This window comes from Alligator mississippiensis, chromosome 3 (genome assembly GCF_030867095.1).
Source record: "Alligator mississippiensis isolate rAllMis1 chromosome 3, rAllMis1, whole genome shotgun sequence".
Taxonomy (NCBI): Eukaryota; Metazoa; Chordata; order Crocodylia; family Alligatoridae; genus Alligator; species Alligator mississippiensis.
Window position 1 is genome coordinate 92,528,114 of NC_081826.1, and position 25,304 is coordinate 92,553,417.

General features: G+C 40.5%; 1 protein-coding gene across 4 annotated transcripts in view; it reads left to right on the forward strand.

Annotated features, from left to right (window-relative positions):
- The window catches only part of LOC102576314 (uncharacterized), a 54,653-nt gene that overhangs the window by 24,246 nt on the left and 5,103 nt on the right, over window positions 1–25,304 (forward strand). For all 4 annotated transcript variants that reach the window (XM_059724221.1, XM_006270519.4, XM_059724222.1 and 1 more), the window contains 3 exons: window positions 1,479–1,615; window positions 4,679–4,836; window positions 17,110–17,222. In XM_059724221.1, coding sequence (XP_059580204.1) covers window positions 1,479–1,615; window positions 4,679–4,836; window positions 17,110–17,222 — 408 coding nt within the window. The remainder of the gene's footprint in view (window positions 1–1,478; window positions 1,616–4,678; window positions 4,837–17,109; window positions 17,223–25,304) is intronic.

Sequence of the window (25,304 nt, forward strand, 5' to 3'; positions counted from 1 at the left end):
AAACAGCACAACGGGCACAGCGACTTTTTTTTTTTCTTACCTCCAGAATACTTGTGGGGGTGGTATAGATGTGCCCTTTGCTATGTAAGACTTTAACCTGCTCAGTGGAACTGAAGTCATTAGTTTCCACTGCTCATCTGATACTGTGAACCACTAAGGTATTGCTGAAGAAAAATGTTTGATTCTGATCAATCTTCCTACAATCTGAGGGAGTGCCACACTCAAGGCAGTTTGATATTGGAAATACAGATAAGTAGTACCTTATTCTATTAAATTAACTGGCTGCAAAGTGAGGTGTTATTCACAGTGAGAAATTGTCCAAAAACTTGTAAGAATTCAAGTAGCTCAGTGTTGTTTCATACCGTCAAATTGGTTGCCTTTCTATGTGTGTTTTTTGTATTGAAGTTCAGCAAATATCCATTATATTTCTCCCTTATTGTACCAGCATTTTTTTTTTTTTTGATTTGCTACAAATATGTCAATCCTTCATCATGTGGAACAAAAATCAAGTTGCTCCCAAGAAGGAAGTAGATAATTCATGCTCTAATATTAAGTCATTTGACTGAAGCATATGTGTTTATGTACATATGCTTGCTCTTATATATATTCCTGAATACATACTCTGGAATTTATAATTTACTTTTTGGAACCATTTGAAAATATAAATGTATAAACAGAATTTTACAATCTTTGTGTATACTAGCATCTGTCTTTCTCTTCCCCCCCTCTCCCCCTCCCCCCAAATCCTTATCAAAGACCATTTTTTCAGAAAAAACTCTAGGTCTCATCATGTCAAGACCCAGAACTGCATGGTCAATTCCTATAAGATTCCATCCTTGGAGAAAAGCACATTTAATCTGAATTATGGGTTGGCTATTCCAGTTCCCTTTGGGAAGAGACATCAATTTAATCTGTGATCAAATTTGTAATCAGAAAATGGTATAAGATTAATTATGGAAATACTATTCAATTTCCACAGTCTATTAACAACTGACATATGCATGACGATCACATTAACATTTACACATCACTGCTAGCTTTATTCTAGCACACTTATGGTCAAGTTTAGAACTGGTATAAGATCCATGGAGTTTGCTTGGCTTATGTGTGGGACAAATTCAGAACTCAGGCTTTCAAAAAGGAAAGCATATTGGCTGATTCTTGAATTGGTTTAGCCATTCTAAACCTTAAGGTGCAAATTCTGCTTGGGTTTACACCTTTAACCACCTTTAAGTTCAAGAGGCTGTGCAAATGTAGCTGAGGACAGAATTCCAAGTATGTTTACTTGGGATTTTGAGCTATAAGTGCATATCTTCTCAGCCTGAAGAACCCAGGTGTAGGACCTTCACAAATCTCAGAATTACTTTTGTTCAGGTGAAGGTAACTGGTTCCTGAGATGTTCATTTCTTTCTTTCTGGAAAATTCTGGATTCTTTTAGTTTAAAATGATATGCTTTTCATCTGTTTACTGCATTGCAGATTTTAGACAAAATTGAAGATGTACAGGAACTCATATTTACTAAAGAACCTGCCTTGTTGAGAGCTTTAATTCCTGTTCAGACTATGCATCTTACCATCATTGTTGCTCATCTGAGAACAGAAGAAGAAGTAAAAAAGTAAGAATTAAAATAAATGCAAAGAAAAGTTTCTTTAAAATGACTCCAGGGCCTTTCCATTCAAAAAAGCCAAAGCGGAAAAATTTTCTAGGCACTAGTGAATATAATTATTCATAACTACAGTGCTAAACTATCTGCTTTGCTAAGCACTGCTTTTATGAAATCTAGATACAACATAACATTGGAGCTTTAATTTTTTAAAATGAGAAGATCTTGCCAGTGCATGGAGGAAAAGCAGCAACATGCATTTAAATACTTCTTTGTGATAATTAAATGAAAAATGCTGACTTTTCTGAGCTTTCCTGTACAAATGCATTTTGGAGTGACTATAGATTCTTAGAGGGAAGCTATGACTGGATTAAATGGAAAGTCTTTAGTCTTCCATAAAACCTAAAGAGAAGAGGAAACTGAATTGAAAGGGAGCCCTATTTTGAATGGCTATTAGTCTTTATAAGAAGGACTTCAGCATGGCCAGCTCAAATTATTCTGAATGTACTTAAAAGTAATTTTCCATTTTAATTTGGGAAACTCAACTGATTGAAAGAAAATTGTCTGTCTACATAAATAAAGACCTAGGAATCCTCTTCTTAGGACCCATCAAATAGTATTTTGTTTGAAATGAGGTTGTTGTTTTTTGTTGTTGTTGTTGTTGTTTTGTTTTTTTTATCGGTATGGCCCTTTGAGCATTTTGGTAAGCTTGCAAGAAGGGATATGAGAGGGGAAAGCCTTTAATAGTGCGATTGATTTCTGCTATAGCTGCTAATTAGGGGGGCTGCCCTCCCAGAGGCTGAGGACATGATATGAATGTGAATCAGGTGGCTGAAGAGGTGATTGAAACTAGCAAGTGTCAATGAAACTAAAAGTGTGTACATGCACGCATGCACACACACACGAATGGTTATATCTAATAAAAAGAAGTCTTCCTGCCAAATTCTCTCCATGTTTTACCCTCTTCTTATTGGTAGAGCTGTACTACACAGAATCTTCCTCTAGCTGGTGCTTTCTGTTAAGCACATGAAAGGACCCAATTGCATTTTGTGAGTGAGTATTTTAGGGCATGTAGATGAAACGGGGGGGAGGGGGGAAGGCACCTAAATAGAAGTGGTGGGTTTTTAAAAACACCACTTCAATTTAGGGCCAAGTAAACCCCCATGTCATGCACACACCCTGCTGAGCCATCTGCCTTTCCAGCGGCGGGAAGGGGAGGGCGAGCTGCCAGCTACTGGAGTGGTCCCTGGGTTGCGGGGATGGGGCTGGTGCTTCCCTCCATGGCAGCAGCGGCTCCTGCCTGCAGTCACATGGCTCGGGTGGTCCTGGGGGGCACCACAGCTGCAGAGGGAAGCACTGGGCTCCTGTGCAGCTCAGGCAGGCAGGGTCCAGGGGAGGGGAAAAAAAAAAAGGATCGTGGCTTTTTTCTTGGGTGGAGCCTGCCTTCCTGGGCTGCTGCCAGGCTGCCTGCACGGGCTCCCTGCAGACCCCCTGAGCTGCATGGAGTCCGGTGCTTCACTCTGCAGCTGTAAGGCAGTGAACTAAAGCTCCTTGAGGAGTCTTAGTTTGCTGTGCCCCGAGTCATTTAAGGTCCATCATGCTGCCAAATGTGCTACAGCAGCTGGAATTGCTGCACAATACGCTGCCAACATGTGCAAACACCAACACCATTAAAGAGGTGCAAAAGCATTTAATCTGCTTTAAAGTGTTGTGCACATGTGCCCTTCATTTTGTCTACACACGGCCTTACTTCTCAATCTTAAATTATTGAAGCCGAAGCTGAGTCTGTGGAAAATGAAATCTCACTATAGAGCAAAAACTCATCTAGAAAATTTCATTACATTTGTTATTTTGAATGGTGATTATCCCTTAATCTGAATGATGTCACATCAGTAGCTATGGTGAGAGAGAGAGATTCTGTGCAGTGGTCCCTCCAAAAGTTCTTGTCTTCTAGTAAGTCCTAGATCAGCAGCTTTTATATCAAAATAGAAATAATAGTGTCCTCTGGTAGTGAAGACTCTCTCTAATATAGACAGTCCATGGTGTCAGTAAAATATTAAGTGCCTTCTGCATGCACAGAACAATGTCAGGGGCATTAACATTCACACTTGCTGCATCTGAAGACTAACCATGGATTATACAATGTGTCCTGTATGCAACAGTTTACTAAATTTTTGGACAAAATTTGGACAGCTTGATTCTATAAATCAAACACATTAAAACTTATGTAATTGACAGGTAGGTGTCCCTTAACCTTATTTTCTACCTGTGACAGTTGCCATCTTGGATGATATACCAGTGACCCCCAGCATGAGTTTTTCAAGAGCCAGGATGTGCATTTGGAGGACAAACTGTAACTGACAATTCAGTTGCATTTAAATCGCAAGCCCCCTTGAATAATGACAAACCTCTTACTTAAACATCTCAGTGCCTGATTTAGCAAGGTAATTAAAGCATGTTAGCAATGTAACATGTAAGGTACTTAGCTTTAGCAAGATGTTTTAAATATCAGCTTATGCATTTGCCCGATTTTATTATAGCCTTTCAAAAATATTGTTTCAGATTCGTAATGGCTTCTGTCCATCATCCAAAGGTTAAATGATCTCCCACTGAGATCATGGATTGTTTTAGCTTTAACACTACAGAAAAATAGGTTAAGTTGTAACAGTAACATTTAATGATAGCACAAAAAATCGAAGTTTGTTCTTTTGTGTGACTTTTTTTCAGTCTGAAAGAACAATGTAGTATACTTTTGATGTACTAACAATATTGGGCAAAATACTGTAGATGTATCAAACTCTAAGTGCTTGAAAAGGCCATTTAAGGATGTAGTGTATCTCAGTTTACTCAGACCACTCCCATATCTTCTATCTGTAATCCAAGTGATTGTATTGAACCTTACAGCAAAAAAGCATTTTGCTCTCATACCTTCTGTAACACTGAAGAATGGTCTCCTTGCCAAAAATCAGAAGCATCATAGCAATCTCTCATAACTCTAGTGTTATTCTCTCTGGGTGATTATTAACCTGTCAAGTGAATCTCCCTTTTAAGGTGTTGATTTTATTTATTTTTAAGGGCTGTCTTGGCACTGAAACAGAGCAAAGCTAAAATAGAAGCCATCTTACAGGGTAAACTCCTTAACATGACCTTTCATGGAATTGGGCAATTCAACAACCAAGTGGTATATGTAAAAATGTCAGAGGATGAACAACAAATGCTAAGTAAAATTGAAGGTAAGCATTTATTTAAACTGACCTGCCACTTGCATATGATTTTATTTTTTTTTCCCCAATATTTCATAGGGTTACCTTAAATATTCAGGATGGCTGGGACTCCTGTGGGGAAGTTTTTCACATTTTATTTTTGCTTTGTAAACAACCGTGGGGAAAAATGTCTTTGCTTAAGACACTTCTTTCTTTCTTTTTTTTTTTTTTTTTATGTAGTTTAATCATGGCTTCCCCTCAAGGGAGGGATGGAATAAGTTTTATGTACTAGTATGGGGAAACTTTTCTGTGCCTCAGTTAAGTTGTTAAGGTAATTGAACAAATCTGTTGCAGAAGAGGAAACTGGAGCTGTTTAATTTTCCAAAATATTCTGTCTTCAAGACTATGTGCATGTGTGGTGCCTCTTTTAAAGAGGAGACTAAAAAGGCTTACTAGAGAGTGTAGAACCTCCAAATGTTAATGACACTACTCTGCAAGTGAGAGTGTTTACTTCCCCCATGCTGAGTTTACCAGTATTTTCTCTGCAAGCTATTCTTGCCTGCTATCATCAGTCCCAGAGATGGCTGCATTTCTGTAGCTGGGATGCATGGTATTTGTGCCCGAAAGCTTGCAAAGAACTTTTTTTTTTTCCAGCTATTCAGTTGTTCTAATAACACATCTACCCAACTTTGCCTGATATTTGTGAAGCACTTTAGGATCCTTTAGACTGAAGTTGCTATAGAAGCATGACCTAATTTTCCTGAAAGAATGTGATTTACTGTTCACTTTTTACTATGTACAAAATTCTTAAGAATACTTAATTTCTTTAGGCAAAAATAGCTAGAAACTAATTCATGAAAAAAAATTACAGAAAACTTATGAAATCTTTATTCTCAGGGAAGAATGGCTGATAAGCATTTCTGTTTGCTTTCTGCATTCAGAAAGACTTCAGACTGTCTCTCCTTAAGTTTCCAAAAGCTATTTTAGCCTGCAGTGCAGAGCCTAGTCTGAGCTTTTGGATTCCCAATTCCAGCAGAGCAGAAATAATCAATATATGATGGCATTTTTTGCCAACTTCATACTTGGCCAAAAATAGCTTCTTCCAACAAATGTTTTTCAAAACGTGTTCAGCACAGAATTGGCCATATGTTTGTATCTGACTTCTGTCAAAATATTTCCCCTTTTTAAAGGAAAACAGAGTTCCATAATTAGTGATGAATAAGAGGATAATACATACCACTCTACCAAAAACCAAATACGAGGTGTATGTTTTTTGTAAACTTCTGCTTCACTATTAAGGCTATTTAGTTAGCTACCACATTTGTTCATTTTTATATTTAATTCATAAACAGAATATTTTTTCCCCTCCTCTGCTCCTTCCTTTTCCCCCTCTCACATTCTTGAATTCTTAAACTATGCTGGCTCTTCTTCCCCTCTTAACTGTTTTTCCCCTTCTCTAATAAATGGATAGTATTGTACCCAGGTGGGAAATGTCTCTTTAAATGTCTCTCTAAACTGTTTTGTCTCTGTGCATCTCTGCTAAATAAAATTAGGCACTTCACTATCCATTACCTTTTGCTGGACTCTAGCCTTCATCTTCCTTGATTATCCTCTGGTATGGATGTAGATAATTTTGGACCAAGCCAGCTGTGCTTTTGTTAAAAATAGTCTGACACTGTCCTTTCTCATTTGGAATAGAACCTCAACAAATTTCTCTATGCCCAAACTGTTTCTTTTTCGATGTACCCTTGATACATTTGTCTAGAGACAAAATTATCCTGATTTGTGTTAGATAAATCCACATCATGTGCCCCTTTTACTTATTCATCCACCAATCTTGGTACTCTCTAAATTTAACACTCTCCTGTGTCCCCTTGAAACAATGTATTATAGCATGTTCTTGAATGCCTATTGAAATAAACACTGCATATACTGTTCTCTGCCATATACCCCTCCAAACAAACCTTGTAGAACTGACTCTCTTCTCAAAGTCCCCATGTCATTGTTGCCATTTACCCCTTACCCATTATCTTTTTTTTTTATAGAGGGGTATTATTTTTACGGCCAATCACTCATGCCACATAAGAGCTATGTCCATCATACAAGTATCATACAAGCACAGATGCATGGAGCTTCCCCCCACCCCCCAATTTTGACCTGTTCCAGGACTGTGCACCCTATATATAGTTATCTTCTATGACAACTGAAGTTGCAGTAATTTAAAACTTGGTTACAATACAGGGGCACAAACTCCCACCTGGATTGTCTGTCTGGATAACTTAGAAACTTCAGGAGTTCTGGAAACAAGGGATCTAGTCCCAGTGATATTAATGCTTCCCCCATTCTATCAGGAAGAGAATAATTTTGATTGCAAACCCCAGGCATATGCTTTCAGTGCTTTGTTTCTAAGATATGATTTGTTCATTTGTTGCCTGTACTACTTCAAAAGTTGCTTGACCATGAGACAGCCTGCAAGTTTTTGAACTATGACCTTTGTTACCAGTGCTTTTGCTACTCAGAAAACACTCAAGGAATATAGTATGCCTTCTCTTTATCCTCTAAGCACATAATGAGACTTGAAAATATGCATCAAAGGCCATGCCAATTTGACTGTACTATCTCCATTGTGAGTTTTTTAGGACCAGTACCAAGATGCCTGTCTTGGCCATTTGCTCCCATGCAGGATACTACAAAGCTAAAAATAAAGGGTGTAGTTTATGCTGAAATTGAGTACACTCCAAAATACAGGACCAGGATACAAAGCCAGGAGTGGTCCTGGGGCATGTGCTCAGTAGGAGTGTGTGAAACGGGCCATATTCCATTTTCCCCCTCGCCCCCCAGATTTGGATTTGGCCCAAATTGGGGACAGTGATTTGATTTTGTTGATTCGGATCACTGTCCCAGATTCAATTCAGCTGAGTCTGAAGATTTGATGCTGATTTGGAGACTCGGCGATTCGGACATAGATATAGCTTTAAATGTCTTTTTCCTACATACTTCGAGGTACCGGGTGCAGCTTGTGAATGCTGCAATGCTGGGGCAGATGGAGCATCCCACAGAAGCATGGAGGGGAGGGGGGAACCATGTGCTCAGCAGCGAACCCGGAAGTGGACTGGAAGTACTTCCAGTTCATTTTTGGGGCCGAGCATGGGGGGGAGCCCCCCCCCTTGTGCCCCCAGCTCAGCAATCATCCAAAGGAGGCACCCCGGTGCCTCCCCAGACCCAAAAGGCACCAGTTGTGGGGCATGCAGGGGGGTCCACGCGCTCCCCAGTGGACCCAGAAATGGACTGGATTCGTAATGACCCAGAATTGGACTTCCAGCCTCCTGCCAAGTGCACTGGGGAGTCCCCTGTGTTCCTGTGGGACACTCCATGCATCCAACCATCACAGCATTCACAAGCCACCTGGTACCTTGAGGTACGCAGAAAAAACATTTAAAGCTGCGTGTGTCTGAAATAGTGAAATCTTTCCAAATCTCTCTGAATCAATTCAGAAGGTTCCCATTTGATTCGGAGAGGTTAGAGTCTCCTGACTCGATTCAGATTTGGCCACCAAATTGGGCCGAATCTCTGCCAAATCAAATCGGGGACCAAAGCTTCGTACAGCCCTAGTGCTCAGGCATGCGTGAAGCTGGCTACATTACCCAATTTTTGTGACTTACCCACTGAGCTGGTGCCTAAAGGCATTTTTTTTCTGCCACAGTGCCAGGATCAGTAAAGACAAGCCTGGAGTCTCTTTCTTGAAATATATCTCTGACTTAAATGCATTCCCAGTTGATTAGATTATCCCAGTGCAGAGCAATTGCTGTAAACACAAAAAGCAAATCCTCTTTGTTTCCCTGTTGCCCCATTTCTTTTCTCTCTCTCTTTTTTGAGCGGGGTGTAGATTAAGCATTGCTTTTTGGACATTGTCAGGTTTTCAGAAAGAAAATCCATTTGGTAAGAATGATTGATTTATTCAGGTGAAGTTCAGGTAGCTTACTACCAGCTCGGTTAAACACTGAGTTGGAATGGTCTTACCAATAGTGATTTTTGGTCAGAGTGGGTCAACATTTTGTAATTCTGAATTTAGTGAAATTTTCATAGGATTTGTAACACATGGAAACAAATACTTAGACATCCCCTTTCTCTAGTATTTATGTTCTGGAGTTGGCCTGACCTCTAAAATGAACTTTCTGTCTCTTGATGTCAAACAATGCCTTAGAACTTGGTACCCATAGGCTGCCAACAGATGTGGAAAAAAAACAAACAAACAGCACTTTTACCAGAAGAGGAAATGCATCAGTTTAACTCTTTTCCCCAGGATCCTAGCATCTGTATAGATTGGGTGTTTCAGCAGAGATTTTTGGCATTTTTATATAAAGGTGATTAAATCAGCTACTAGATAAGTGCCAAAAAGCCCTGCTGAAGCACCCAATCTATACAGATGTTGGGTGAGCTGAATCAAATTAACACAATGTTTCTTCTGGGCATGTACTGTGCTCAGTGCATGGGGAGGGGTAGGGGGCATTGAGCTGAAAGTAAAGCTTCTTTTTAACATCTGTACGCAGCCATAGATCTCTGGGTCTGTTCTGGAAACTGGTATTCCTCCCCCAACTCCATACAACAAGTAATTTTATTATGTAGAAATGAAATTTATGAAGTGAATAGATAATTATTTATAAAATGTCCATTTTTGTGGCTTATTTAAAACTTATGCTACAGTCATCTCAAGCAGTTATTACCGAGCTAATGACTAACTCTTCTTCAAAGTAGGTTTAAGTGGAATTTTCTAAACCGGACAAATTTTTTTGGAGTATTCCTCAGGGCTAGGGACAAAAGTTACACAAACTGGTTTTAAGTGATCAGAAACCGGTTTAAACCTATAACAGAGCAGAAGCTCAGTGAACATAAACCAGCTTTAAAATGGCTGAAACTGGTTTGAGATAAACCTGGCTGAATGTAGTATCAGACTTAACTGATTTGGGTCAAACCTCTTTTTGAAACTTCTGTTCTAGACCCCTTCCTGGTTTTAGTTAAATTGGAGTCCCCCCACATCCCTGCATGCTTGCTTTTCAGCCCTGGGCTGGGCTGTGTTATCTGCTCCAGAAAGCAGAACTGGGCCCACCCATCTGCTCCCTAGCTGGAGCAGTGAGGGCTGGCTTACTGACTTGGATAGCCTCCCCAAGCAAAACCCTGAATCAGGTCTGGGGTCAGGGAGGGGGATTAAACTTCCACGAATGGCATGTGGCCCAGTGGCTGTGGGGGGCATGCTGTACTGGTGGTGGTAGGAGCACGGCAGCGGTAAGCGTGGAGCTCCTGTGGATGCTGCCAGCACTGTTGGCGGGGGCGGGGCTTGCAAGTGCCAACCAGGGGTTGGCGACCCATAGGCACCAGAGGTGGTGGTGGCCAGCAATAATCATGGACTGCCTGCAGATGATGCTGGTGGTGGTGACTGTGGGGTGGCAAGCAGTGACCACCCACAGGCACCGCTGACACTGTTGGCAGTGCCTTTTTGCAGGGAGTGCATCATGCCACACGGGGTGTACGTGCACCCATGTGCACCCCCTACGCATTGCTCCTGTAAACTTCCCTTCTCCTGTGTATGGTGGGAAGGGGTTAAACTTCCCTGCCCCGCTTGCTCAGTGCTGGCTGTGACTGTGGAATAGAAATCCCAGAGGCACCTAGAAGCAAGAAGAAGTGATGAGCAACCCTGCAGAGTCCAGCTGCTGTGATGTGTGGACGACAAATCCCAGACACCTCTGGGGCAGCAGGAAGAGGGAGTGAATATACAGCCCATGCTGACTACATGCCAGAGAGCCATGGTCTAGTGCCTCCTGGCTTCTGGCTTGAGCCATTGCAGGCATGTGGCTACATTTCCTGAATCAGAAGTGAATGTCTGTTCATTTGCTTTATTGGTTCAGTCTTTGCAGCTTAGACTAACCTGAAAAGACTGAATCACTTCAATCTCAGGCTTTTTGACTGTTTTTACTTAGCCCAGAGGTGAGGGTCAACATAGTCTTTAACCAGTGTGCTATTATTAAATCTAGTATACGTGAAATTCATTGTTAAATGGCTTACACATGACTGAGACATGTTGGAGTACTCTAAAAAGACTGCCACCATGATGCTGTACTCTCTTTTGACAGGACTTGCCCAGTCTCAGTATCATTCAAATCACCAATCTTCTTTTTGCAACTAGCAAAAGGGTTCCTAGTTGCAACAAATGCAACCCAAACCTTTGTGAAAAATCAACTCATAAACCACCAAAGTGTTGTAGCAATAAATTTCATCTTGGTTACCAATCCTTTCAAGTCAGCAGTATAAATCTGTGGGTGACTGGTAGAAGAAGCAATTCCAAATGTCACAAGTTTGTTGCTTTTTGTTTTGTTTTTATGAACTTGGCCAAGCTGATTTATATTCTCTTCTGTATATACATCCTAAGAGTTTTTGTTCACATGAATATTTAGAGCAGGGCATTGTTTGCTCTATTTACTTGAATAGAAAACAACCCTGATCATAAGATGACCCCCCCCCCCCCCCCCCGCCCCATAGGTTCTATATATGGAAAACTTATAAATTTGTTATAATTTTCCAGGTATAGAATCTAATCACTGGAGATTTGCCTTTTAATTTGTCCCCCTCCCACGTGCTATAGCAAGGAAAATAAAGCTAGGGGGTCAGGTAGTCCCTTTGCTCTCTGCTTTCCTCCAGCTTTTTCACCTGGCAGGCTCTTCCTCTTCCTTGTTGTCAGGCCCTGGTGTCTGTGAGCACATGGACATGAGGAGGAAATTTTGAAAACAATAGCCTTAAAATTAAACATGGCTGTAGTAATTTTCATACAGAACTCATACACTTGGTTTATCCAGAACTGATGTATGTTACTTTTTTTTTTTTTTTAAACTGTTGTAACTTTTAGTACAAGTACTCTATAAACACACTTTAAATAACACTTTGACACCTACCTATGTATCATACAGACTATGGATAATATTAGTCCAAAACCAAAAGGCTCATGATTTATCCCATAGTTAATGGGGCTGGGCCCCAATAGAGTCGACAGCATTTCAGGTCATGGTGACCTTACAGCTCAGCACTGCTTAGTGTGTGTGTGTGCACTTCAGATACCCTGCTCACAAAGGATGCATGTGTTAGTTATCCCCCTAATAATAAATAATACTGCAGCCAGGTGTTCTTGACACCAATCCTAGGAAACTCCAAAATGTATATACAGATGGGGCACAAGGCAACCTGGTTTGGCTTCACCTCATGAAGGATGGGGCCACACTAATCATATGCACAAGGCTAAGAGAAAGGGTGACAGGGATTCTGGGTGAACTATATGCGATATTGTGGCTTACCATGCTTGAAAAAGAATTGTGACTGAGGGGGGCTGCACTTAATAGGCACTATAGTATGTATTGCTCAGATGGGCTGTACTGGCCTATCCTTGTGGTAGCTTCCAATCAGCATATTACTTCTTGATCTCTTGTGGCCTCAGATCAAGAGTGGCTACCTGAAAAAGAGATGGCATTTGGGGTAGTCATGATGGGCAAGGACAAATGCAAACAAGGTGGCAGCGTTGGTGATGTTAATTAAAAATCTGGGGGTTAAAGTCGTGCAAGTGTTAGTAGAAGGAAGAACGCAGAGGGTGTTGTTGGACGTAGAAGAAATGGAGGTAGATTTGTTTAATGTATACACACCCATGGAATGGGAGGGAAGTGAAAAAGGGGAATGGAGACTGTGTAGAAGGCCAGGAGGTGGTATGAAACACTGTGGCAGACTTCTAATGAGGATTTGTACAGAAAGTGGAAAATTGATAATGAACAGTCTTCTTGGTGGAAATCAAGGAGGTGGTGGAGGATGAAAGGAAGTATGAGTTAGGAGGGGAAATAAGGATAACAGAAGTAGGAAAATGTTTGAGAACTTTTAAAAGGAAATGAGTCACCAGAGAAGGATGGACTTCCAGCTGAATTTTATGTGAAACTCTGTCTGTGGGTGGGAAAGGATTTGGTGGAAGTCTTCAGAGAGCTAATGGAAGAAAAAAGGATTTGGGGAAGGCTTTGCAGGCTGAGTAGTGATGCTACTGTATAAGATAAGAGATTGAGAATGGCCTCCAGCTCTTGAGGCAATCACATTATTGAATACAGATTATAAATCCCTGGCACAAGTCATAACAATACAAATGAAAAGTGTTCTGGATCAGGTCATATGAGAGGATCAAACATGTACGGTGGAAGGGAAAAGAATCATGCAAACATGCTGGGTATTGAGAGATGTGCTGGCGTATGTGAAAGATAGAAAATGGAATATAGTGCTAGCAAATTTTGATCTCAAGAAAGCCTCGTGTGTTATCCTGTCATATGGTTTTGGGGGTTTTTTTCTTTTTTTTTGAGGTGCTGCTGAAAACAGGAAAAGTTGGTAGTCTGGGTGGAATTGTTGTATGACATAGCACAGTCAGGTCCTGTGGAAGGGAGACTTGAATCATGTCTTTCAGATACAAACAGGGGTGAGGCAAGGGTGCCCCTTGTCACCTGGAATATTTATATGCACCATGGAACCTCTGGTACAGAGGATAAGGGGGGACAAAATAATCAGTAGAGTTAATATTTTCGGGGAGGGGAGTGAAATGCTCCCTGTATATGGATGACTTTAACATGATGGTGGGAGATAGCCTTGTTTAACTTTCTCCCCTGAAGCTTCCTCGCAGTCTTCCATGTTTCAGGATTCTCTCTAATGAGACCAAGAGTGAGATGTTGGGGATCAGAAATTGGGGAGACCTAGGGAAGTTTAGCATGTGGGCAGTTAAGAATCAGATAAAAATCTTAGCAGTGGTTCTTGATATAGAAGGAAAAGTCACAAAAGCATGGGAAGAGAGGGTCATGGGTTAGGAAAATTTTGGAGTTTTGGAGCACAAGAGGTTTATCATATGCAGGGAAGGTGAAGCTGGTGAAATGGGTGTTGCTACCCATTGTGGTGTTTGTGGGTATAGTATATCCTCCATCATGGATTCAAAGCAGGAAAATCCAGATACTGATTTGTATGTTCATTTTAGAACCCCAGAAGGAACAGGCTGTCAGGAAGGAATTGTATAAGGGACAAGAGCACGGAGGGTGGGAATTACCAGACATAGAGATGTCATTTATCAATGCACGTTATGTTAGAATGGTGGTGAGGGAAGCATCAGAAGAAAGTAGGAAAATGGGAAATTTTTGTAGACTTTGGGCGAGGAAATGGCTGCTGAGGATGGGCCTATATGGGACTGGGTGGAAGGGGTGGTGGGCTTGGAAATTGCTGATAAATTATGGGAGAGCAGAGAACTTTATTAAAGTATGGGGTTTGGAAGGGCTAAGGATACAAGGTTTGAAAGAAAGGGGGAAGGATTTTGAAGGAAATCAAAGGAAAAGACAAAGTAACTGAGGTGAGTGATTTGTCAGAGCAACAAGCAAGGCAAGTGTGGAAAAGAGTAATGGGGGAACATTTAAAATAGGAACATGCAGACCTGATGTAGAAAATGGTGAGGAGAGCTTTAACAGTAAGAGAGGTTCAATATAGGTGGGGTTTGGGAAGACCAGCAAAATTTCCACAAGAGAAGTGTGGGGGCAGGAGGGAGGATAGAATCAGTGGTAGATGTATTTTGGGAATGCAGCTTTGCACAGGAGGTTTGGAAATTTTAGAAGCGAATGATAAGATAAATATAGACATTGGCTTTATGACATATTATAACCTTCCTGACATCTGACTCCCCAGGTAACTCTCCACTCCACTATTTAACTGCTACATTCATTCTCCTTTTCTCTCTCTCTCTCATTCTCTGCTCTGCCCCCCCCCCCCCCCCCCAGCCTCTCATCCACTGACTCCTCAATTCACAACTTTACTGACTGCCTGTCTTACATGCATACCAGCCTCTGGCTTCTTTACTATTCATTCTATCCTGGAAGGGCACACAACAACTGCAGAGACTTCCTCAGCCTGATGAAGGGTTTTTAAACCAAAAAGCTTGCCAAAAATTTATTTTCCAACTATTTAAGTTGGTCTAATAAAAGATATCAGATTCACTCAAAGAACCTCATCTGCCGATGTCCTTAGACCAACACGGCTACAACCTACACCCCTGGTAAGTATATTGTCACTGGAAGAGCTTTCCCACATGTTCCCTGCTGTTGGATTTGTGGTTTGGGAGAGATGGTTAAGGGAAAGAGAGAGACTGGACAATGAAAAAACAGTTAAACGTTGATCAGCCCCAATGAAGAGCAGGAAATGAAAATGTCTGGAGCAGAGATACAGTACAGAAATCAGTCATTTGACCTTTTTATTTATATTCCAACTCCAGAACATAGTACAGTGCAGAATGAGCAGACACTGAGGTGAGAGAGAATAGTTAGGATAAATATCCTGCATGGGATAGGATACTTGAATGCATTAGCTACTGCCATTAGATTAAATTACAAGCAAGGGTATATGGCAACAAATGATACACAAGCAATTCCAAATATAGAGGTGGTTGTTAAATTGTTTCTGATGGTGACTGAGGTGAATGCAGCAAGATGAAGAAAGAAAATTGGTGAATGTACTTGGGAGGTATGTGAAATGCTGTTTATGGTATTAACTACTTAATGGTCCATCTCTGCCCCTAATCAAAGCCCTAGCAGTAAAGCAATTTAATGATTGACAGAATTTAGAAGTAAGGTATGGCTTTTATTACAACATTTCTACCAGATTTTAAAGCCTGGAAGAAATGGCATTTAAATTCTGCAGATAAACTAATGTAGATATCCTCAGACTCTACTGTGGTCATCTGGAGGAGGTGGGGTAAATTGTTCTGGTAGGACGAGATGTAACCTAGGATAGACAGGATCTTAGAAGTGGATCTTTAATTATGGACAGACAAAACATTAATTTAGAAGTGCGGGAGGACATACTGCATTTCAGGCTGACTTATCGTATCTGTTTTGTCTGCTTCATTCTGTGGTTAGTGGAAATGAAGTTGTAAATGTAATAATGTAGCAGCTGCTTGATTCTAGGCTAAACTGGTCTGGTTAAGCTTCTTATTGTGGAATAGGAGTAGATACATGAAATAGTTGTAACAGATCAGCTGACAAGCTCTTGCCTGGTAAGTCCCCTTTTCTTTTTTTTTTAATTCATCTGCTTGCTTCGTCTGTTTACAGTCAACAAGGGTTCAGGAAAAAGCTGAAGCTAGTGTTGCTTTGGACTTATGCTTTCATCAATGAGAAGTCACGTTCCACAGAATTATCTAGTTTTGAATAATTGTTTTGCAGAGCAAGAAAAAAATATTCACTTAATCATGCAACTAGGGGTGTTTGACCGGGGCACCAGTCCCAAGCCCCCACATAAAGTGTGTGTGTGGGGGGGAGGGGGGTGGTAGTACAAGAATGGCAGCTGCTGGCCCAGGTGCCCCTGCTGTTGCCACTGTAGCTGCTGCTGCTGCTGTCCAGGGAGCAGAACCTGGTTGTTATGGCTCTGAATTTGCTGTAGCTGATCCTAACCACCCCACCCAGCCAGGTCTTCTCATCTTCCTATCCAATCTTTCCAGTCATCAGAAAATAAAATGCTGTATTGCTTTCTAATAAGAGATTGAAAGGCATAGTCATGTTGTATGTTCCTTTTCTTCAAGAAACGTATCAAATCAGTTGTGATGCTCTTATAAAGGTCTGCTTTGACTTGATTTACTGCATAGACATGAAGCCAGGGAACCAGAAGTGCATTTTAGTGGAATTACTATCAATAGCAAACCATCTTATAGTTAGACAGCTTTACTCTTCAGTCGGACAAACTAGAAAAGAATAGGAAACATGAGCTAGAAAAGAGTGTATAGTCATGCAGATTTCTCTATTGCAATTCTTCTACATGTTGCATCCTTCCATGAGAGATTACTCTTATTTTGCTACTTTTTCCTTGCCTTGTCTTGCAGTCTCTTGCAAACAGAAAATATCCTGACCCCTTCTTTTTCTTCATGTGGGATCTATGTCATTCTGTTCTCCATTTGTTGCTGCTCAGTTCTGTGTACTGTTTTTCTTAAGGTAGTTGTAGACACATGACTCCTTGAACTCACTTTGGACTCTCTACACAGACTTCCCATAACAAAGCACCTTTTTTTTCTTCTTGCTTTGTGTATTGTAGCCCAGGCCTGTTGTACTTTTTCTATTCACCAAAATATTTAACATGAATATATTAAATGTGAAGAGTCATGGCAACATGGTAAGCCAATGTCCCCAGGTTGTATTTTCCATGTATGTGCCACATTTATGAAAATTATTTCTATTTGACATCTTGTATTTGTCTTTCCAATGATTTGTTTTCTAGAAATTGTGGAAGAGTGTTTTGGTGAAATGAATCTGAATATTTCTGGGAGCAAAGACTTCAAGCCACACCTTACTTTACTGAAGCTTTCCAAAGCACCTGCACTAAGAAGGAAGGTAATTTAAGCTGATACAAATTCTTTCCACTGGGCTTTATTTTAAAGCTGCTTTTCCTTCTGAAGAGGCTTTTAATGACTACTGGAAAAGCAATTTTCATTGCATTCCTTGAAATACATAATTTCCTACACTTGACTATGCTAGTTTGTAAGCTGGTACAAAGGGAATAATATTGGACATATCTATCTTCCTAAACATTTGAGAGAGACGGTTTGTCCTTTCTTCATTGTAGAAAGCATAGTGTGCTTTTTCTGCCATGTCTAATATTGTCTATAAAAGAGAGCTACACTGAATTGTTTCCATACCAGCAGGGTACCTTTTGTAAAGTATTTAGCTGAAAACAAGATTAATGTCACATTGGAAGCCAAACTGCTGGTTTCTTTTACAATATAAATATATGATGTGCTGATCTAACCTTTATTGCGGCATGGTAGGGGATTTGACTGCTTTTATCACTTACAATTAAAGTAAAAAACAACTCTGTGATTAGATTGCTCTTTCCCTTGTGGAATATTGTCCTGCTAGTTTCCAGGAATAGTCTTTGTATTTATGAGGTCAATATAATGCAAACTAAAAGTACACACACAAAGAAAACGGAAAATGCTATAATAGCAGAAGAAAATGACCTTGCATTTGCACCCATCAGGTTCTTCAGATTTGACTTGATATTTGCCTTCCCTATGAGAGATGCGATCAAGGTTTTTATTGTCTGTGGGGAATTATTTGAACTCAGGAACCATTGATGCCTAATGCAGAAAGAAAATATAATCATCATAGTTTATTTCGTTCCTAAAACTGAAATTTGCATAGCAGCAAGCTTAGTTTTGAAATGGAATCTACTGCATATGTTCCTCAATGTAAATAGTCTATTTTCAGCAACCTAATTCTGCACTATGTATGTATGTATGTATGTATGTATGTCTTGCATGTTAATACCTTTTTAATTCTTGTTCAAAAGATTACTCTTCTCCCCTCCACCACCCCAACTCTATTGGAACTGGAGCTTCTATGTTGGTGGTGTTTAGGAGCTCATGTAACTCTCAAAATGTCATTCTCTCTAGGGTTCATAAATCAGAGAAGTAGGGCTGAAAGGGACTCGGAGGTCATTGAGCCTAACCCCCTGTCTGAAATAAGATCGTCCCTATAAAAGCCATTCAGCATTCCTTCTAAGCTGTGCGTGGCCGCACAGGTGTGCTAATGCCATGCTGCCGGGCGCACCTGCGTGGCCATGCATGCCGCGTAGCTTAGAGGGAACGCTGCCTATATTTTAATAATCTAAATTCTACATAAGATGATCCTCAACCCTGATGCAACACAGACATAACACCCTAATCTGCCACAGGTAAAGCAAGGGAACCATGGGAGCCAATGTTGTGCTTCTATAGTAGGCAACTACCAATCCTCTACATCATGCTGTACACATAACAGGTCTAGTTCTGATGAATCCATTTGTGGCTGATGACCAATTTGAGAGTGACACAGCTTGTTGCAAGTTTCACAAATCCATATGTCTGTGTTGGAATGCAAATTTACAGCCTGCTGCTCTCTTCTTTCTTGCTTTGCTTCCATCCTTTGGTTCAAAGTGGCTTCATGTTGAGCTGCATATGATGCCAGATCTTCCCTCCAGATTGGATGGGATTCTGTGTGCTCCTCCCACATTTTGATATTGAATGACTTCTTCATATGACTTTTGCACACATCATGGCAGCACCATAGAGGGTGACCTTGCTTTCTAGAACTATCTTGAATCTCACTGTACAACATATTCTTGCAGATACAGTCTTCTCCTTGACATGGTTGATCCATCATAACCTCTCCTTCTTGATAGTGGTTTCTAAGTGTATCAATCCTGCATGCTACAGTACCTGTTTGGTATTCTGTCCTCCCACTTTATTTTCAGGATCTTCAGCAAACATTTCATGTGGAAGCTGTTTAGTCTCTTGATATGCCTGCCATACATAGTCTGTGTTTCTGAACCATAAAGCAGGAATGACATCTTGCAAGTCTCATAGATTTGCATCTTCATGTTAGATCATAGAATTAGGCAGCAAAAACTGTCAATGGCACCAAGAGACTTATCCTCCAGAATGATGTTGGGTATTGGCTCTTTCACCCCTTGGTACATGATTACAGTTGTCTTCAGACTAATTGCCATGACTATTTCAAAGCTCTTGCATGACTCAGAAAATCTGCCCAAGAGATTTTTTTAGGGAAGGTTGACTCTGGGCACCCAAGGTTGCTTCATCTGCAAGCAGGAAATCTCTCAGAGCCAGTTTTTTCACCTTGTTTTTTGCTCTAAACCTTGTGATGTTGAACAAGCCTCCATCTAGTCTGTTTCAAAGATAAATGCCATAATTTCTGTCTTTGAATTCATGAAGAAGCAGGAATGAAAAGTTGATGTTAAAAAGTACAGGGACTAAGATGCACCCCTATTTTTTGCCTCAACAAAGGTGTTTGATTCTTTGTTTTCAAACACTACAGTTGCCTTTATATCTTCATGTAATGAGCAAATGATATTCTACAGTTAGGGGAGACAACTCAGTTTCTTCAGAACAATAAAAAGGCTCTGTCTGTTGACCATATCAAAGGCTTTTGTCAGATCAATGAAGGCTATGTACAGTGGTATTCATTGTTTTTCTCTGCACTCCTCTTGCAGTTGCTTGACTGAAAATATCATATCAATGGTGAAGCATCCTGAACAAAAATTGTATTGACTTCCAGGATAGATTCTTTCACCCAGAGACTGCAACACCTAGGGAACACGATGCAAGTAACAATTTTTCTTTTGATGTTCAACAGGGAGATACTTCTGTAGTTATGACAGTTGCTTCTATTCATTTTGTTTTGTATAATTGGACAAACTGAGCATCTTTGAAATCTTGTGGTACCACTTCCTTTTTCCAGCAGAGCAGTATACTTCATGAACCTTTGAAAGTAATTCTTAATTGGCACACTTCTAGATTTCAGCAGGCAAAAAGTCATTGCTGGATGCCTTGTTCCTAGGAATTGATTTAATGGCTTTTTGCAAATCTTCTAATGTAGGCTTGTTGTCTAAATCCATCATAACTTTGAACTGTGGTAGTCCTTCAAGCTCTTTGTATTTGATCTGAGTTTCACTGGAGTATATAACTCCATTGTATTCAATCTGATGCTCAAGTTGTTTTTGTTTATCAGTAATAGCATTCCTATTTGTCTTTTAGTAGAGCTGTTTTCTTCTTGACTGGACCAATTGCTCCTTTGATGCCTTTGTATATTCCACGACCTGTGTCAACTTCTTTCTGAATATCGTCACAGAGTTTCGGACAAAAATCTTGGCACACGCCTTAGGTTTACAGAGAAATGCAAAGAGGATTTCTCAGATTTTCTACAGTTATGGTGTTGGGAAATTTCTTATAGTTGGTTAGCACTGTCTTTTTGTTCTCAGCCAGTGGTAGAAGTATTTTGGGGTGTTCTTCAAACCAGTCTGTATTTTTCTGGCACTTTTTTTTTTTTTTTTTTGTCAAATACTGTTATAGCAGTATTGTACATTAGTTTTTTAAAACTTCCCCAAGCTTCAGTGGCTGAGTTAGGCAAGCTTGCTTTTACAATGTGTTCATTTGAATAGTATGCATTTTTTAATGTCTTGAGTTTTGGCTGATGTCCATCTGAAGATGACTGGTCGTTTTGCTATGGTGGTTCCTTTTGACATTAATTCTGACTTGGAAGCAGTTTAAGGCATTGTCAGTGTCACAGTCAGAACTGTGATAAGACCTCGTATATAGGATTTATTTTCAGTTGGTTATATCTGCTCAGTGCTAGCACTAATCGGTACCAGTGCCCCGATCTTGGGCCGTCTGTCTTATGATTTCTCCACCCTCTCACACAATGTCTGTCTTGTGATTTTTTTTTTTTTTTTTTTCCCCAGAGAAGTAGGTGTTGGTAATCCATAGATGTTGACTTGTACAAAATGCTAACACTCGCTGGCCATTTTCATTCATATTACCAACTCTGTGTTTGCTTAGAATACCAAGCCAATTCTTAAAACTACATCCAATTCATGCATTGAATTTGTGAAGTATTAGAATGGTCTCATTTCTCTGAGATTTTGTCTTTCTCCAAGTTGTTAGTAGAAAGCATTCTTGTCTTCATTGCTAGCTTGAAGGGGATATGCATAGACACTAAACAACATGATGAAGCCAGTCTTCTATGTGTGCACTCTGAGTGCAATGGGGCTTTCACAGAAAAATAATAAGCTATTTCTAATAGCAAAGCCTATTACCTGTTCTCTTGGTTTTTTTTCTGCTGGTTTCCCATGCCAGAATATGGTGTAAACACTACTTTGGATAGAACTTGTATCTGAGAGCTGAGTTTCTGATAATACAGTGATGTCAGTTCCGAGTCTAACCAATCCATAGTTTAATAGTGCAGTCTTCCATAAATCTGAGTCTGAATACTCCAGCTTGCAAGCTGCTTTATCATTTTGGCTAGTGTAGATCACACTAAGACCTTTAGTGTGCTTAGACAAGAGTACAGAGAAGTGGAGGCTGCCCCACACCTACCGCCCCCCTCCTTTAGACTATCAAGACTTGGTCTGACTTTCAGACTCTGTCTAGATGTTCAGTGCTTTGATAGTTGTAGCTTCTGTCAGAGTGCAGCAGTTAACAGCTGTTGCTGACTGCTGAATGCCTCAGCGAGGGCACATTTCTGTCACGGTGATGTCCTTTAGCCTTTTTCAACCAAGGAATACCCACAAGACATTGGGGGCTAGGGTTTTGGGGAACCCTATACTCGCCTTGTTCTGGAAGTTGCAATTTTGTGGTATTGCGAGCCACCCTGTCATGAGTAGTCCCACCACGCTGCCACAAGCCCTCCAGTTGGCTGCTGTTTATGGTCAGACTCGGGACCAGTTACATATGCTAACTGGATCTTTGCCATTTTTGTACGCATGCGTGCACACACTAAGGTTTTCAATATATAGAAGCAGGACATTGGCTGCCATGGTTCCCTTGCTTTACTGCTGGCAGGTTAAGGTGTTATGTCTGTGTTGTGTTGGGGTCCATGGTAGTCTTATGTAGAGTTTAGATTATGGATTGTATAGGATGGTTTGGATAGGGAAGACCCTACCTCAGGCAGGGGTTTGGAATTGATGACCTCTGGGGAGTTCCTTTCCATCCCTACTTCACTATGATTCTATGAACACTACAATTTTGTGAATGAAATGCCTGTGGTAATTTCTCCCTCTTCTCCCCTCGCCCCCTTTTGAAGGACTTCTATAAGATGTGTTTATTTCAAAATACTTAAGGGTCTGATCCTCTGAAACGCTGAATGTTTGGAAGAGTGTTGAGGGTGCTCGGTATGTTCAGTAGCAGTTGTGGATATTGATCCTGTTGCAGGACATAAATCTAAAGCCCTGATCTTATCTGTTCTCTATGGATGATTCCTACTGCATGGTTTAGACATTGTAGACCTGCTGTTAATGTCTTTAATTTCCTCCTACAATGACATTAGAATCTCTAATTTTCTTTTTAGAAGAAGAGTGACCAAATATGGTGTGTGGGCCATATCTGGCCTGCAGAAATGTCATCTTAGCTGCAGGCTCGCCTTGGGTCCAGAAACTTGGTGATGGTAGAATAGTGGTGGCATTAATTGCTGTGGCATCCCAAGCTGTGTGCATTGAACAGGACTTGTGCAACCGGATAAGTTGGGCTGACCTTGAACTGATACCTATTTGAATCTGACAACCTTATGAAACAGCAGCTTTAGGAGGAGTGAACTACACTCTTTGCCATACTATCGAAATCTAAAAGAAACCATGATATCAGGATGTGTCTGTGGCACTTGGGATTGTTTCTTTCTGGCCCTGCCTCTATTTTATATGTAGTTGTATTACAATTAAGTGTTCTTTACAGATAGCATTTGCTTTAGCAAATGAAACTGGGAGGTCAGGTTCTACATATATTAAAAAAAAAAAAAAAAAAAAATTACATATCAGCCAAAGAATAGAATGGTTAAAAATTATTTGTATGTATTAAAAAAAAAAAAAAAAAAGTGGGGGGGGGTAAAGGAAAGGGCATAGATTACAGCCTGAAAAGAAAAAAACAACTTGATGTTGGTACATTTTTTTTTTTTTTAATAAAGGACAAAATATTATTTTAGCTATTATGATGCCATCTGCTGGTTATAATTACATTTTCTTTTAGCAAATTGCCACTTCACTGTTATAGAAATGCACTTTGAGTGGGGTTTTTATGTGAAGTTTGAGATGCTTGCTATCTTTCTCTGTTAATTATGGAGAAAAAACTTCTATTGACAACAGTCTATATGTGTGGCATGATTCTAGCTATTGATGACCTGCATATTTGACCCTCTTTAAATTACTTCTCCAAGCACTAAGCTTTATCTCCACAGAGTAGTACAAGTAAAGCGGATCCAGGGTCTGGGAAGCAAGATGGGCTTGTTGAGCAGCATACAGCCAACTAGACAAATAAGCAAAATGCCATGTCAATTGGCCGATCTTGGCTGTGTGCTGTTTGGCAAAACTAAATGACCAATGTGCTGTCAACTGGGTAAATTCGTTAATATAGCTTTTTAATCTGAATGTAAAATAATGGGCATGGATCTTGTTTTTTGCCCTTCCCCTTTTAAATACACATGACAAATAAGTTAAATGAGACCATTCTCTTAAGGCCTGATCTAATTGCTGTTGAAGTTAGTTTGGGGCTAGACGAAGGTTGAGGGAAAGGTTGCAATTAACGTAGTAAGAGTACTGATACAGCGTGTAATGAGCAAACTGGACAGGCTCCCTATTGCTGAGAGTCTTAACTATTCAGTGTCTTGCATTTGTATTGTCACGAAGCAAATTTGTCAAGTGCTACTAGTCTGATTTATTAACACTTCACATCCACTTTACTAAGGTTTAAGTTATAAAGTGCAAAACAATAAATAAAGGAGAATTTGGATACTTCCGGCAATTACTTTCCTTACCTTCCGTACCCCCACCTTTTTCTCCTCTCTGATTTATGAAACCGCTGGGGAATATGTAGCTAGAATAAACTGTTATGTGTTCATATGATCTGGGAGAATTATTTCAGGTTGATCTGGTTGAAAAACTTAGACACACCTGAAGCAATGTTCAGATGCTGAGCCCCTGGAGAGTAAAGAGCTTGTGACATGGATGCTGTGCAGCCAGGGGGCCTCTGCACACACATCAGCATGCTCTGCAGGCTCCCTCAGTCTACCTAAAGATGGTATGGCAGCAGTGCACGGGGAAGACCTGATTGGCTGACCTACACTGCTCAGAGTCAGCCTGCATCTTTCTGCAGTGTGATGTGGGGATTGTGAAGAGAAGGGTGTGTTCTGCTCCCTGCTTGGCTGCAGCAGTAGAGTCCAGCAAGTGACATGCTGTCTCCCAGAGGGAGGGGTGAGATGGGAGCAAAGCACCCTGGGATGCTGGAGCACTGCTGTGGCTTTTCTCAGAAGAGGATGTGTATGGAAATTCACTCTCCCAGGAGAAACTCTCTTGGGAGTGGTTTAACCCTAACCCTCTGGTTATTCTTCTCTCAGAGCAGCCATTTCTGCTGTGGGAGAAATCCTGAGTATCTGTACACTTGTGGTTTCTTCTGGGAGAGCAGTGGCTCTTCCAGGAGAAACTTAATGTCTGCACATGGGCCATGGACTGCTAAGGTACTCCAGTTGTTTGCACCTTTTATTTCAAAGGCTGTCAATTCCTTGGTCAGGTGGGTCAAACAGTTGATATGCTCCATCTAATTGGAGAAATAGCACCCTTTTAAAATAAAAGCTCCGGTAAAAAGTTGAATGGCTCCTCTTTTAATTTAATGGCCTTTTGAAAACTAACTGAGTTACAAACCATCCATTTAGGATCCAGATTCAAATGTATCCATTGTTGACAGAAAAAGGCAGGTTGAGATGGCACCTTATAAATAGGTTCACTTGTTCAGAGAGCCATGGACTTGTACTAGGTATAGCTTACATTGTCAGATTCTGAGGATGGATTTACTAATACATCTGACAAATCCATAAATCAGATAATATTCATAGCAATCCTTTCAAAGTAGGCTGTAGCCTATGAAAGCTTGGCTTATC